Source organism: Mya arenaria, chromosome 11 (genome assembly GCF_026914265.1).
Source record: "Mya arenaria isolate MELC-2E11 chromosome 11, ASM2691426v1".
Taxonomy (NCBI): Eukaryota; Metazoa; Mollusca; class Bivalvia; order Myida; family Myidae; genus Mya; species Mya arenaria.
In genome coordinates this window covers 11,426,410-11,443,782 of record NC_069132.1, presented here as the reverse complement: position 1 = coordinate 11,443,782, position 17,373 = coordinate 11,426,410, and the positions used below count along the sequence as shown (strand labels likewise).

Sequence of the window (17,373 nt, the reverse complement as noted above, 5' to 3'; positions counted from 1 at the left end):
TCTTTTATAATGGCTTTTTTAGCCAGACTTGTTGAATAGGTGCCAAATAAACAGTTATGGGCAAAATAATTGACTTTATTCCTTCTTAGTAGAAATAAATGAGATTTAACCATAAATTTCATGATATTATTTTGAATTTGACTGCTTGTAAATGATCTACCATTTTTAGAAGCCCAAGGAAGCAAATAAAAGTGATTTTTTCTAACACCAGAATCAAAAACAAACAAGGCCATACCAATTTTTCAGCATTATCTTGATGCATAATTTTTTTAGATCACTTTCTGTATCCGGTCCAAAGTGTCTACGGATGGGACAAAAGGCACACTATATATTTACATATGAACATTAAGTTCAGTTACAAACCTAGTATAAACATCTCTTGTTGCAAAAATGCTAACAGAACACAAAAATGAAGTACAAGATATTTAATATTTCTAAATTTCAGTAAGACAACCTTTTACAATGTAATTGTAATTTGATAATCGGACCTTTTAAGTTCAGTTTTAAGTTGCAACTTTCAAAGGTGAAAATTCATTGAATTATAATGGTGTCAATCAGTATATGTTTTAAATTCCTCATTGAACACCAAATGTAAGATTTTTCACTAGTTCAGTTGTTAGAAATAGACACGATGTAAATGTACCATGTGTTGTAAGTGTCTACGGATGGGACATAAAACTATTTAATGTAATACCAAGCTGCAGGCATAAGATATTCCCTGATGGTATCCACAATACTTATACTGTATCCAGTTACTAACTACTTCAATGTTTCAAGGAAATTTTAACTTAGAAACATGTTTAATTAACAATAACCAGGGCATTTTATATAGTACCCACGGGTCCGACTATCAGACCCATTCCTAAAGCAAATATATGATATATTTTTCCAATCTTCAGAAAAAAATCCCAATCAAAAGTAAAACAGTGTTTTTACCTGTACCGGTTCATTCAACATCCTAAAATTAGGTGATGTAAAGTTTTGGGGATAACTGAATTCAGAAATCATTGATTTGCATCACTAAAAAAGATGTAAAGTTACTCGATGGAGAGAACATCCAATCTCAAGTAATGACAATGACCTTGGCCGAGGCATATGAATTATTTATTTTCTGGAGTTCTTAAGTAGTTAAGAAAAGGTCATTGACAAAATGTCATTTTTACATATGATTCAGAACAGTTTCTCAATTTTGGAGTATATATATCAGTCAGCAGGGACATTTTGTCAATGACCTTTTCTTAACTACTTAAGAACTCCAGAAAATAAATAATTCATATGCCTCGGCCAAGGTCATTGTCATTACTTGAGATTGGATGTTCTCTCCATCGAGTAACTTTACATCTTTTTTATTCGGTACTTTTCCGGACACATCTACTGACAAATAACAGTTCCTGCAGTCAGCCTATCTTTCCTTGTCTTTCTTGGTTTTAGTTTCCACTTCTTTTTATTGGTGTTGTCTATTTTCCCTGTTGGTCGCCTAACTTGTAGGAAGGAAGCAATCCCACTACCAAAGCTAGTATGGTATTTGGTTATATTCCTATCAAGCACACATTGCAACAAATTGTTGTATTCTGTCTTCTTTTCTTGTGAAGTCCCTCCATGACTCAATTTCACATCCTGTATTCTTCTTTAATGTTGTTCATATTGACTGTTTCGCTCAGCTTTAAATTTCTTCTAGCACTCTTTGGTAAAATAACACCCTTTTCTTCCAAATTTCTTCTTATCGTTGGTGACATACTCTATCAGTTTTTCTTACACTCTTGTTTTACGCTTTGGTGTTGTAGGCATACTTTCTTTTACTTTGGATATTGCTCTATATTTTGTACTTCTTGCTTCTTGAATTAAATGGAGGCTCACACATCTCATTACTTATATTTCAGCTGAATTTGTGGCTGCTCTGGATCTGTTAATATCATCGTTGTCTATTGTACCATCTGTTTTTGTTTGATCAATGTTTGTAGTATCTTGGTCTGTTGAAAGACTATTTTCACTGTATTTTTTTAATTTTTATCCCCATCGTCCAATTCTGTACATTAAGCATCTTTAAGCACATTCTTCTTCTTTTTCAGGCTTTCATTTCTCTATTCTTATTGTTACACGGTGTCTGTCTAGGAGTCCGGTTTTCTCCATTAGTTTTGTTTGTGATATTGTCTGCACCTTCTTTCTTTTTGGCAAGCTTAATTTCATTTTCTTTTCTCTCCATATTTATTATTGTTTTTTGGTTTCTCTTGGATCACTTTCTCTTCTCCCTTTGTCAATTTGCCTATCATGTGTTTTTCCTTTCAGCATCTTTCCTCTTCATTTCATCATATTTTTCATTTCTTTCATTTTTCAGTTTTCCCCTGTATCTTTTCATTCTAAGGGCTTTTGCACTTACATTTATGTCAATTTCAGGTATATTTGAATGGTTTTTATTTCTCTGCTTGTCCATTTTTGTATTAATGTTAATTCTAGTCACACCTGAATTTATAAATGGACATTTCGTACATAGCGTGATTTAAATGTCCCATCCGTAGACATTTACTAGCTTTACTGTACTTCATTTTCTTAACCATAAATAAATTTCTAATAGGCCTCTTTATGTCTGGCTAAAACAACATAATCCATCCTGTATTTTGGCTACTTATTTTAATTCCCAAACATACACACTATAGAAAAAAATAAGTTAAGGCATGAATTTCAATGTTTTTAGCAACATATAGAAGTGGAAAAATGAAAATACAAAGGTAATGAGTTGTTTTTGGTAATCCATTGCCTAGGTTTGAATATGTGCTACATTTCTGTCAAAGGAAAGTGGTTCTTTTCGCTTAATATATGCAAATTTTGAGCATTTTATGTGTGTCTACGGATGGGACATGGTGTCTACGGATGGGACATTGACATGTTGAGCTTCATATTTACAAATTACAATCAGATATTGATGCAACAAATAATATATTTGGTCACTGAATGGAAATGCAAAATCTGCCTGGTTGGTTATATGCTAAGCATATTTCTTGCTGGGAAAAACATGCGTCTACGGATGGGACAAAATTTTCTGTATTTTTGGGTGCATACTCAGGCGTACAATAAATTTGGTAATGTAGGTATTATGTATAAATTTCTTATTGCTATTGATAAATGAGTTGTAGTTCTTCCAATTGAGGGTCATATTTTCACAAAATACCATATTGCTAAGAAATTTTGGCCATTTTGTATCCCTGAATTGAAAAAGCCAGATTTTGGTAACGAAATGGTGGGTTCAGTTATTTTAGTAGTACTCCGTCAGTTTTTATGCAATTTAAATGAAATAACCAGCTACAGAAAGAAGACTAAATTGCTTACTCAATGCTCAAGATATCTGATACAATTATTTTCCAGTATTTTTTGTTTTTTTTATATTAAAAAAGGGGTAATTTTGAAATGAAACGTTGTAACGACAGTTTTTAGCCACATTTTGGCTATTTGGAGGTTGAAATTAGAAAACGCGTCAAATCAAGCGATGGAAATCTGTATAAGTTGAGTCGACAGATATATTCTGCATATCATGAGACATAAAAAAGACAATTTTAACATAACATGTTAAGAAAATTACAACGTAACAACAGCAAAAAGGAAATTGTCATTATATCGTGACCAAGGCGATAAACATTGTTCTTCCAAGATATATTAGAACTACTGACATATTTAACTCTTGATGACCCATATTCGAACATGTTTCAGTTTTTATGATTACAATCACTTTGTCTCGTCTGTCCAACCGTCCGTTCGTATTGGGGCATCGGGACAAGTGTACTTTTCTCGCTAACTTAAACTCTATACTTCGAACTTCAACATACACATATTGACCGAGTTAAGGAGAAGTGCTTTCAGTGAGAAACATTATTTTGTGTATGGTATTTAAGAGTCATTACCCTTTGATTAGTTTTGCACTTATTTTTGTTTAAATTTCTCCATATTCCGTTTTTTTTAGCTATTCAACTGTACATTCTTTTGTGTTAGTAAACTCATTTTTATGCCCACAAAGGTGGGCATATTAAAATCGCACCGTCCGTCTGTCCATCCGTCCGTCCGTCCGTGTGTCCGGCTCAATAACTCGTGTCCAGACTGTAACTTTCTCTCGTATGGACAGATTTTAATATAACTTGCCACATGTGTTCGACATACCAAGACGACGTGTCGTGTGCAAAACCCGTGTCCCTACCTTTAAGCTCAAGGTCACACTTAGGTGTCTATTCACAATGGAATGCTGCATATAAAGAATAGCGTATAGGTTGTCGTGTCCGGGCTGTAACTTTCTCTTGTATGGGCAGATTTTTAAATGACTTGCCACATGTGTTCGACATACCAAGACCACGTGTCGCGTGCAAGACCAGTTTCCCCTCCTCTTAGTTCTAGGTCACACTTAGTGTATATTCACAATGGAATGCTGCATATAAGGACATAGAGTATAGGTTGTCGTGTCCGGACTGTAACTTTCTCTTGTATGGACCTATTTTAAAATGACTTGCCACAAATATTCGACATACCAAGCCAACGTGTTGCGTGCAAGACCCATGTCCCTACCTCTAATGTGAAAGATACACTTCAGTGTTTATTCACAATGGAATGCTGAATATAAGGACATAAGAGTGCTAAGGTTGTCAAGTATGGGTGGTATTTTTTATGTCCAGAGGCAATTTAAAATAACTTGCCATATGTATTTGACACGTAAAGGCAAGATCAACTTTTCATGCACTAACCTTTTTCATTAGTCAATGTCACATTCGGGGGCATTCGTCGCATACAGTGACAGCTCTTGTTTTTTAGCTCACCTGTCACATAGTGACAAGGTGAGCTTTTGTGATCACAATTTGTCCGGCGTCCGTCCGTCGTCCGTCCGTCCGTCCGTAAACTTTTACTTTAAACAACATCTCCTCATAAACCGCTTAGCCAATTTCATTCAGACTTCACAGGAATGTTTCTTGGGTGGTCCCCTTTGAAAATTGTTCAAAGAATTGAAATCCATGCAGAACTCTGGTTGCCATGGCAATGGAAAGGAAAAACTTTAAAAATCTTCTTCTCCCAAACCACAAGGCTTAGGCCGTTGATATATGGTAGGTAGGATCACCAAATGGTCCTCTACCAAGATTGTTCAAATTATGGCCCTGGGGTCAAAATTGGCCCCTCCCCGGGGGGTCATGGGTATGCTCTATATGTTTATAGTTAAAACTTCAAAAATCTTCTCCTCTGAACTTACTTGGACTAGAGCTTAGATATTTGGCATGATTCATCGTCTAGTGGACCTCTACAAAGATAGTTCAAATTATGGCCTTGGGGTCAAAATTGGCCCCGCCCCGGGGGTCATGGGTATACTTGATATGTTTATAGTTAAAACTTCAAAAATCTCCTCTTAACTTACTTGGACTAGAGCTTAGATATTTGGCATGATTCATCGTCTAGTGGACCTCTACAAAGATTGTTCAAATTATGGCGTTGGGGTCAAAATTGGCCCCGCCCCGGGGGGTTAGGGTATTCTCTATATGTTTATAGTGAAAACCTCAAAAATCTCCTTTGAACTTACTTGGACTAGAGCTTAGATATTTGGCATGATTCATCGTCAAGTGGATCTCTACAAAGATTGTTCAAATTATGGCGTTGGGGTCAAAATTGGCCCCGCCCCGGGGGGTCATGGGTATACTTGATATGTTTATAGTTAAAACTTCAGAAATCTTCTCCTCTGAACTTACTTGGACTAGAGCTTAGATATTTGGCATGATTCATCGTCTAGTGGACCTCTACAAAGATTGTTAAAATTATGGCCCTGGGGTCAAAAATGGCCCCGCCCCTGGGTGGTCATGGGTTTTCTCTATATGTTTATATTAAAAAAAATCAAAAATCTCCTCTGAACTTACGTTGCTTAGAGCTTAGATATTTGGCATGATTCATTGTCAAGTGGACCTCTACAAAGATTGTTCAAATTATGGCCTTTGGGTCAAAATTGGCCCCGCCCCGGGGGGTTAGGGTATTCTCTATATGTTTATAGTTAAAACTTCAGAAATCTTCTCCTCTTAACTTACTTGGACTAGAGCTTAGATATTTGGCATGATTCATCGTCTAGTGGACCTCTACAAAGATTGTTAAAATTATGGCCCTGGGGTCAAAATTGGCCCCGCCCCTGGGTGGTCATGGGTTTTCTCTATATGTTTATATTAAAAAAAATCAAAAATCTCCTCTGAACTTACGTTGCTTAGAGCTTAGATATTTGGCTTGATTCATCGTCTAGTGGACCTCTACAAAGATTGTTCAAATTATGGCCTTGGGGTCAAAATTGGCCCCGCCCCGGGGGGTTAGGGTATTCTCTATATGTTTATAGTTAAAACTTCAAAAATCTTCTCCTCTGAACTTACTTGGACTAGAGCTTAGATATTTGGCATGATTCATCGTCTAGTGTCCCTTTACAAAGATTGTTCAAATTATGGCCATTGGGTCAAAATTGGCCCCGCCCCGGGGGGTCATGGGTTTTCTCTATATGTTTGTAGTGAAAACTTCAAAAATCTTCTCCTTTGAATTTCTTTGGACTAGAGCTTAGATATTTGGCATGATTCATCGTCTAGTGGACCTCTACAAAGATTGTTCAAATTATGGCCTTGGGGTCAAAATTGGCCCCGCCCCAGGGGGTCATGGGTATACTTGATATGTTTATAGTTAAAACTTCAGAAATCTTCTTTTCTGAACTTACTTGGACTAGAGCTTAGATATTTGGCATGATTCATCGTCTAGTGGACCTCTACAAAGATTGTTAAAATTATGGCCCTGGGGTCAAAATTGGCCCCGCCCCTGGGTGGTCATGGGTTTTCTCTATATGTTTATATTAAAAAAAAAATCAAAAATTTCCTCTGAACTTACGTTGCTTAGAGCTTAGATATTTGGCTTGATTCATCGTCTAGTGGACCTCTACAAAGATTGTTAAAATTATGGCCTTGGGGTCAAAATTGGCCCCGCCCCGTGGGGTTAGGGTATTCTCTATATGTTTATAGTTAAAACTTCAAAAATCTTCTCCTCTGAACTTACTTGGACTAGAGCTTAGATATTTGGCATGATTCATCGTCTAGTGGACCTCTACAAAGTTTGTTCAAATTATGGCCCTGGGGTCAAAATTAACCACACCCCGGGGCCTTAGATATTTGGCATGATTCATCGTCTAGTGGACCTCTACAAAGTTTGTTCAAATTATGGCCCTGGGGTCAAAATTGGCCACACCCCGGGGCTGATGGGTTTTCTCTATATGTGTTATAGTGAAAACTTAAAAAATCTTCTCCGAACTCACAAAGACAAGTAACGTCTTAATTTAAACTGGATAACATATTTAGTACACATACCAGTTTTCAATATGGGCCACATACAACAATTAATAACAAATATACATATATAGATACACACGTAAAATCAAGTAGTGACAAGAGCTTAGATATTTGGCATGATATATCATCTAGTTGACTTGTACCAATATTGTTCAATCTTTGGCCCTGGGGTCAAAAAATGGCCCCACCCGGGCGGTCATGGGTTTCCTTATATATGTATATGATGAAAACTTATAAAATCTTCTTTTCCGAAACCAAAAGGCGAAGGCCTTAGATATTTGGTATGAAGCATTGTTTATCGGACCACTATTAAGATTGTTCAAACTTTAGCCCTGGAGTCAAGATTGGCCACGCCCCGTGTTCATAGGCTTAGGTTTTCAATATTTTTATATAGTCTTATATAATAAAACTTTAAAAATCCTCTTCTCCAAAATATAAGACCTAGAGCTTTCATATTTGGTATATAGTGTTACCTAGTGGACCTACACCAAAGGTATTCAAATTATTGTCCTGGGGTCAAATTGGCCTTGCTCAGGGGTCATTTGTTTTTACATTGTCTTGTCACTTAAACGTCTTTTCCTCTGAAAGTAAAGGTCAGAATGACTCCATACTTGATATGTAGCATCCTTACATGGTCCTCTCTCAACTTTGTTCAAATGGTTTTGTTTGGCCCCTTTTAGGGGTCACCAGAGCAAAAAATAGAAAAACCTTTAAACAACTTGACCTTATTAACTGCTTGATGGATCCTCAAGTCTGAAGCATCCTAGCATGGGCCTCTGTCAGGTCTTTTCAAATAATTTTGTTTGGCCCCTTTTAAGGGCCACCAGAGCTAAAATTAGTAAAAAAAACTTAAAATTTTCTTCGCATGAACCCCTTGATAGATCTTCAGCAAATTTGGTTTGAAGTGTCCTTGCATGGACCTCTCTTAAATTTGTTCACATAATTTTGTTTGGCCCGGTTGCCATGGCAACCTAAAGGAAAATGTCAACAATTGGTTATAATCATCTTCTTCTCCTAAACCGCTTTGACAATTTTGATGAAACTTCATAGGAATGATCCTTAGTTGGTGCTTTTTCAAAATTGTTCAAAGAAATTAATTCCATGTAGAACTCTGGTTTACATGGCAACCTAAAGGAAAAGTGTCAACAATTGGTTACAATCATCTTCTCCTAAACCGCTTGGACAATTTTGATGAAACTTCATAGGAATGATCCTTGGTTGGTGCTTTTTCAAAACTGTTCAAAAAAAATAATTCCATGCAGAACTCTGGTTGCCATGGCAACCTGAAGGAAAATATAGGCTGTCGTGTCCGCGCTGTGACTTTCTCTTATATGGACAGATTTTAAAATGACTTGCCATATGTTTTCGACATACCAAGACAACGTGTCGTGTGCAAGACCCATGTCCCTACCTCTAAGGTGAAAGATACACTAAGTGTTTATTCACACTGGAATGCTGAATATGAGGACATAAAGAGTGTTGGCTGTCATTTAGTATGATTGTTTTTTTTTCTATGCTCAGAGGCAATTTAATATAACTTACAATATGTATTTGACACATAAAGGCAAGATCAACTATTTATGTACTTGTTCATAGATCAATGTCACATTGGGGGGCATTTGTCACATACTTTGACAGCTCTTGTTCAATATTCTTTGAGAAACAAGCTATATTAATAACAAAGGTTAAACTCTTTTACTCAGGTGAGCGATTTAGGGCCATCATGGCCCTCTTGTTTCACAGGAGTTATTGTCCTTATTTCTATATAGTATGACCACCAACTTAACTCATACCTTCTCACCGACATAGGGCATTCAATGAGCAAACATCACTCCCATTGATACATATAATCTATATGTAAGCAAAACGACATATTTAATAACGACGTTATCTAAGCGTGCAGTGCTTCATATGGAACTTTGCAATTAAAAGGAACTGCATGATAGATGTAGCTTTGCAATGGTCATTTGTTAAGACAAATATAACTCTGTAGTCAACATCCTGTTTAATAAATAGGAAAAACTGGTGATGATGCAGGGTTTTCAAATTTGAGAAATTTCCTGTTTGTAGAGTTTTAAAACTGTTTTAAAGTTGTAAAGAGTTCATGTTCGGACATTTACATTAAAACAGTAGGAAATACCTTGAAATGTATATGAATGACATTGGAAACAAAATTTCGAAAGAGGACTTAAACTCCATAAGTCCCTTGCTTTGGGTTTGAATCCCTAATACTTAAACAGACCGCTTATTTTTCTTAATTGACAAACATCAGCTGTTCGAACCCAATCGTCGGATACCCTGATAAAATACTTATAATGCTACCGTGGGTGATTTGGCTAGGAAAATCACGTAATCATGAATACTAAATGAGGCAAGGTTTATTGTTATTCTTTTAATATATAGAGGATATTTATTTATTTCAGTGTAAGATCGTATTTTATTTCACGATTGTCATAGAAAAACACATTTTCACGAGTGGCAAAAACACGAGTGAAAATATAGTTTTTCTATTATCACGAGTGGAATAAAATACGATCTTACACTGAAATAAACAAATTTTCTTTTTCTTTTAAGGTTATTTTCCGAGTTTTATAGAATTTTAATTTATTTTCTAAATTACCCCCTTTTTGAAAAGGGTGTTATTTACGCCGCTACCCGTGGGGCGCCCCTCATGCAAAATTTATAGCTGTCAATTTTCTATTTCCGGTTTTCATGAGAAAGAGTTCTCTGATATTCTTTTTATAGCTTATTATTCGCTCGTTTTTTAGTGTTAAGATTGTATGAACAGTTTTCAATGAAGTTTTATAAGTGCATCCATGTTCCAAAAAATAACGAAAACACGTTTTAAGCGTGGTATGAATACAAAATTACTACGCCGCCATTTATTGAATAAAAATTTGAAAGGTCGAATTTGATGTCAAAACAATTGCGGATAATCATTTGATATAAAACATATCTCTTAGTTTAAGAGCGTGTTTCATGATACATGGATATTCAGTCATCTTACTGTCAGAGACCAGTATGTTTCGCTTGAAAACAGTTCGTTTTTCCAGGTAATGATGAGAACAACGATAGTTTGTTGACAAATTTGACTCGTGGGTGGTGGTGTTAACAAACTAGTTAATCTGTAAATTGCAGTGTGATTTTTCCGGGAAGTTTGTATTACAAGGACAAACAGTTCAGTTTTTTTTAAATGCATTTAAACGATGATATAAAATTCTATTTATGTTCGATCAGTTGTTTTTGTGTGTAATTTGTTTGGTATGACAGCAAATGTTCGAACATTCAGCTTCAATATCAAGGCAATGTTGATGATTAAACTAAGTTTAGAATCCAAAGAGTATCCGCATTCGTTTTGCTAACACATTTGACCTTTCAAATTTTCATTCATTAAATGGCGGCGTAGTAATTTGGTTATGTATTCATGCCCCACTTAAAAGAAAAGTGTTTTCGTTATTTTTGGAACATATGTGCACTTATTTAACTCCATTGATTACTGTTCATAAAAGCTTTGCACTAAAAAACGAGCGAATAATAAACTATAAGAATGAATAGCAGAGAACTTTTTCTCAAAAAAAAAACGGAAATAGAAAAGTTGACAGCAATAATTTTGCGTGAGGGGCGCCCCACGGGTAGCGGCGTAAATAACTGCCTTTTCAAAAAGGGGGTAATGAAGAAACAAATAAAAAAAACAAATAAAAATCCGAAAATTCTGCATATAAGTAACAGAAAATTTGTTAATTTCAGTGATCATATTTAATCTCGTGGTAATAGAAAAACTATATTTTCACTCGTGGCTTCGCCACTCGTTTTTCTATGACACTCGTGAAATAAAATACGATCTTACACTGAACTAAACAAATATCCTCTATATATTTTTGTAAAATTTCTTTAGATTTTACAAGTTTTTTGCCAACATTTTATGGTTGAGTGTTGTTTTGATCAAGGGTAACTACAATGGATCTTAAAAGTAGTTCTAAAAGTTGATATGTTCACTCCTTATTTTGCAGTGAAAATATCAATTTGATATTTTCACTGTTGTTATTTCACAGATTAAACTCCATATTTTATCGAAACGCATGAAAGAAACTTTGTTTATGTTTGCACTATATTTCAAGAAAAATATACATGTATTCGCATTCGTGTAAAATACGTTATTGTTTAATTTATGGCGGACCTATGGACGCCGATAATAATATCTTGTGCGGATAGTAAACTCGTATCCAGTATAAAGTTCGGACAAAGAATGCATGGCCCTTTCATTCACCTGTGGTATATTTTTCACTTCTACATCTAAGAATATATATGTAGATATCATTATTACCCTATTAGATGTTTAATTTACAGTGTCGACGTATTTAAATTGCCCTCGTTAGTATGTATCTCGCATTGATAACGACCTCATTTTTCTTTATTATTGGGTGTGTTTTACCTTTTCGTATTGCAAAGTCTAGGCACAGACGCTCATAGGGTTTGCTGCTACGTTCCGTATTCGCATCCTCATATTCCTGGAAAAGTCGGGCTTGAGTCCACTTACACATAATGTTAGTTCGAAATACATTGATCATGGTAAAGACATATACTATAATCTCTTCATTGTTTGAAAAATCTTCAATAAATACTTTATTAAAATATGGTCAGCGATATAACGTGATGTATGTTTTATTTTTTGTATTTTAAGACTTGTGTCCATCGGTGTTACAACAGGAACCAGTTTTTGTGGCGTCGTTGGGCATCCAAAGCGTCATGAATACTCGGGTAATTATTGAACCTATTAGCAGGCAACACCCTTGCGAATATCAATATGATTCTGTGTTGTGTCTATTTATGTGTTACAAAATTAAGACTTTATATCCACATTGTAATAATGTACAGGGTAATGAGTAATTCTGATGTCAGGTTTTTCAAGAGGCCACGTCTTTTCCGAACTTTTTAAGGTTACACCTTTTGCTATATATTTTGGAAAACTCCTATTTCCACACTAAAATCGCGCAAGAAATAAAAGTCTGTCCTTAAATGCCTTTATAATGGAGGAAATGAATCGCACAGTTTTGAAATAAGTTAGGGGATCGGGGACACGCCCCTAGACCAACCGAGCTTGCAAGTTACCAGTAACTGTTAGATATTTGAGCCAGTTCTTCAAAGATGTTTATACTAGAGGATACAATTGCAAGATAAAAAGAAAACTGTCAAAAGCTTACATAAAATCGACATCGTTGTAAACAACACATTGAATCTTACTTACTGGTTAATCACGTCGCTTACGACACATGCAGATGCATTTTTTGCGCATTTTTCCAATTCGAAAACTGCTAGGGTTGTTTTCCACGTAACTCCCAGTAAGTTTAAAATTAGCGTCGGTTTATAATCTGTTCTTATAATCATATATTATTCGAACTGGGAAACCATTTTGCGCCATTTTTAAACGGGTAATCTCAGATGAGACATCGACACGATTGTTGCGTTTATCCTTTCAATCATGTAAACTGATGTATTATCGGACAATTCTAAGCTTGTTTTGAGGAAATACTGTATTTGTCGCTTTTGTACCATCTATTGTCTAGTCCCTTTAAAATCCCTAGTTTTTTTCCTGTGTTTTATAAATCGTCAATTGAAAACCTGTTAAGGGAACGATTTATTCCCTCCTTGTTCTTTTTAAATCGTAATTAAAAGGGGCTCCATTTTCCCACAGTTTATTTTCCGTTCGTTGATTAGAGGTTTTTCTTTAATAAATATTTGTTATATAGTGGTCTGAGGATTATAAAACATAATTAAAACGGATAAACATTCATTTCGAATTAATAGCAAAAAAGAGTTAACGTTGTAATGTAAATTAATGTGTATAACCTTTGTTGCAAGTAATTGGCAGAAAAGTGAACATGGCCGCGAGACTGATGATGCACTACCCTGGAAAGATTACATGCGATGCTGACACTTTTCACAAATGTAGATTACCCGAGTCTTACTTCCTAGTATTGGCTACCAAAGCGATGAAGGGATTGCGAAATGTTGGTGTTATTCGTCAGTTTGTCGGGTTTTCTAAGGACGAGAAAACGGTCGCAAAGAGTATCGGACATTCTGATTTGCCTTTTCTCGGTATGTCTTAATGGTATTGTTTACCCATAAACTAGTTTTAAACGCAAGTGAAATCCATGAATTTATTGATAAAGATATGCAAATGAGTAGTGTTTAATTGTTACTTTGTTACGTTGTATGTCGGTCGTTAAGTGTCTGTTAGCCTTGTTGTTAATATTTAAAATGAATGAGGGGCGGGGTGCTGGCCTGGCCAATGCAGTTTTCATTGTTATTATCCCCCGCCGAACCGAATGTTTCGGGAGGGGGCTACCATTTTGTCTTGTTCTTCCGTCTGTCGCCACATATCTTGGTAGGAATAGGAAAGATAATATTCAGTCTTGGTCAGAATTTCCCAATTGATAAAATTTTAACCGCTTGTATAATTTAATGTCAAACTAGGTCAAATCTTAGAAAAATCTGTTTCCCTTGATGAACTCTTGAAAAAATTACACCTGGGTCACATGTGATAAAAATAAGATCACTGGTTAAAATTGAACAATATCATGGTAATGATTGGTCAGATTATGTTCAAACTTAGACAGAATGTTACCCTAATATAAAATATCACTACATTTTATAAGTGTGTCACAAGGGGTAAAACACTAGGTCAAATGTTAGGAAAAAGAACTTAGAAACATACTAGAGGCAGTATATCTGATCCAGTATTTATGAAACCTAATCAGAATGTTCTCCTCGATGAAATCATAAACTTGATTGAAATTGGGTCAGAAACTAGGTTGCTAGGCCAAGTCATATCCGGTGCCATATATAGGTATTGATTAGTCAGACTAATTAGACTAGTTCCCTTTAAAGTCAACTTAGTACGTAGACTTTAAAAGTGAGTCACACAGATTCAAATCTAACATAAATTTTGGGAACAAACGGGCAATATGTCTGCTCCAATCTTCATAAAACTTAATCAGAATTTTGCCTTGATGAAATCGTGGATTAGTTTTCTGCTAGGTCACTATGTCAAATCTATAAAAAGTACCCTATTTTTTGCAGATACCTCTGATTCAGTCTTAATGAAACTTCACCAAAATGTTTGCCTTATTATGAGTTGTATTATTTTAAAACTGGGTAACCTGGGGTAAAAAACTAGGCTACAAAGTCAAATCTTAATACTACACTATAAACTATATTCTTTTATTTCATTATCAAGCAATTGCAAACAAATTTATATCTCATATCCAACTTTTAAAAGAGTCCATCACTCTGCAGCCCTATTGCATGCTTCGGTTGGAATATATCCCCGACACTTTATTTACACTTTATCTACTTTGGCTAATCATGCGGGGGATATCAATTCAACGAAATTGCTTGTTATTATTGTATGTCCGGTAGTTTTTACAAATACATATCGCAGGTTACGTAAGGTATGTAATGTATCTGTTTGCAATTCAATGAAAGAATGTGAAGTCAACTGCAATATAAGGAACGGAATATAAAATGATATGTTATGCTGATTATATTGACTATTATATTTGTACGATTTTTCAAGCGCTTATTAATATTTTCTTTACGATTTTTACAACTTTTCCTGATAACTTCTAATAAAAAAAAAATCTTTTTAAAATATTTTTTCTGCTGATAGGTAAAATTAACACTTATTTAGTTCTCTTTTGCAAGGACGAGAAGTGGAACAAAGCATGTTTTGTGACCAATTAAATGCCATGAAGGAAAACCAAAAACACGTGCATTTGACATTCAGTGGTCCATCAGGGATTGGGAAGTCAAGACTCCTTGACCAACTACTCTGTATTGCAGAACAAACAAAATTAAGGTATACGACTATTTAAAGTTCGACTTTTAGTTCGTTTTTCACAATATAATAACATTTTTTAAACGTTTTTACATAATGGTTATTTAAATAAATGTTGTACTGTTTTGGTTTAAGATACTGTGTTTATTTGTTCCCCAATTTTTGAATTACAGGATTATATCATGCCAAATCGAATTAGAAGATAGTAGTTGTCCTTTCTTCTTGGCTAACCACATTATGAAATCATTGCTGTCCCACGTCGACATTTCCGAAGACGTCCAAAAAGATCCTTTTCTACTGAACACAATAGGCGTTGAACAGGCTGACTACATATATTTACTGATGGATCTGTTTGGAGTTAAGGTAGTTTAACTTGAAAAAAGTATTTTCTTAATTGTCCAAAAGTAAAAGTATATTTTGTGCTCGTAACGTAATATGTAGGATATTGAAAAGCTGTACTCGATTATGATATGTTATTCTCACATTTCAGCTTGAGGCACCTGATTCCTTGATAGGTGTTGCTTATAATGAAACATTGAAGAAACAGGAGATGCAAAGAAAGATTGCTGAAGAGGTACACAACACATCAATAAAAATATGTTTTACTCTACTCGAGAACAATGACTTCATTATGATGCGCTTTCTATGTATTAATTTTAACGTTTGTATCTTAACTTTTGGAGACCTGTAGAAGCCATTGATTTAAAATATTTATAATTCCAAACCGTGTGTCCATTCCAGTGTATGTTGCATGGGTATGGAACAGTTGTCCTAATTGATGATGCCCACAACATTGATACGTCCTCTTGGCGATTCCTGTGCGATTTGCAATCAATGAAACAATGTCTGATTATACTTGGGATCCGACCAAGTATTATAGACGCGCCTTCCTGCAGAGAAGTCATAGAATTCATCGAAGCTCATTCCGTGATGCTATTTGATCTTGGTAGTCTTGACAAAACGTATATGACCCAGTTAACTTGTCAAGTCCTGGATGTCGTTAGAATTCCAAACGATTTGGACAGGTACACAAGTTGTGTTTTTAGTTATTTTAATTATGTACTAAGACGTTCTGAATAATTCACAAATGCGTATAAAAAAAAAACACATTCAAATGTTTGAATGTGCAAACAATGTCGTCCTTTATAATACAAGAAAGGATAAAGGAAAGCTTACGTGTACCATTTTTAGTTTATTAAACAAATTTAGGTTTTTCGCATGAATATTAAAATGAACTTTTAATAGTACTTATTTAGAAACTTACGCGTATAAATTGGCTTAAGACGACTTTATCGATCCTAGTGTATATTTTGCTCGACTTTTCGAATAATGAGAGCTATACTATTCAGTCAACCGAGCGTCGGCGCCACACGGTCACCTTAATTCAGGATTTGCCCGTTAGCATCTTTAAGTCATTATCTCAGAAAATGCATCATGTATTGCATTAAAACTTGAGTGCTTTCCAAATCATCAAACCTATTTAACTTATGGGGTAAGATAACACTAATTGAAATAAATGCAAATTATAGGCCTTTTATAATTGGACTTGAAATTCTGGTTTTGCATGTAAGCACATGTGGTTGGATATCTCAGCTACTACTTGATGTATTGCATTGAGACTTTATATAATAGTACTCAACTATCTCACTCATTTAAATAACCGAGTTAAATTTCTGTATTTTTCATAAAATCCAAAAACTGCCCCTTTGAATAAATTCGGCTTAGAAATTCTGGTTAAGGTTTTGCATGTAGCAATATTTAAGTCAATATCTCGGCAAATGCATTATACAAGAGCTCCCAACAATCAAATTTTACAGTGACCATTGCTCATTTCACACAAAAAAAAAACAATCCTTAAACCTAAAGGCGCGCTGCTTTTATGTCAGCTCTTTTTGATAATAATGATAATTTTAGGAAATACCGCTTTGCTAAATAAAACCATGCAATAATTATGCAACATATTTGCTTTAAATAATGAATGTATCTTTACACCATTAAATTTTTAATTTGCTTGCAATATTGATTGTAAGTGGTTTTCAGCTAAATACAAGGCAAAAAGGGATTTTGCGGATGGAATATGCCGCCTGCTGGAGGGTCCTTTTTATTGAAATATGCTTAAACAGTTGCTGTATCCAGAGCAAAATCAATACTAAACTTGATCAAGCTACTTTAAAAACACTTTCGAAAATCTGAATATTACACGATACACATATG

The 17,373-nt window shown here is 35.0% G+C and overlaps 1 protein-coding gene across 1 annotated transcript in view; it reads left to right on the top strand.

Annotated features, from left to right (window-relative positions):
* LOC128208319 (adenylate cyclase type 10-like) overlaps positions 1–17,373 on the top strand; it is a 63,636-nt gene that overhangs the window by 19,426 nt on the left and 26,837 nt on the right. The window contains exons 12-17 of the mRNA XM_052911877.1: positions 12,004–12,080; positions 13,182–13,418; positions 15,027–15,180; positions 15,333–15,522; positions 15,650–15,733; positions 15,901–16,184. Coding sequence (XP_052767837.1) covers positions 12,004–12,080; positions 13,182–13,418; positions 15,027–15,180; positions 15,333–15,522; positions 15,650–15,733; positions 15,901–16,184 — 1,026 coding nt within the window. The remainder of the gene's footprint in view (positions 1–12,003; positions 12,081–13,181; positions 13,419–15,026; positions 15,181–15,332; positions 15,523–15,649; positions 15,734–15,900; positions 16,185–17,373) is intronic.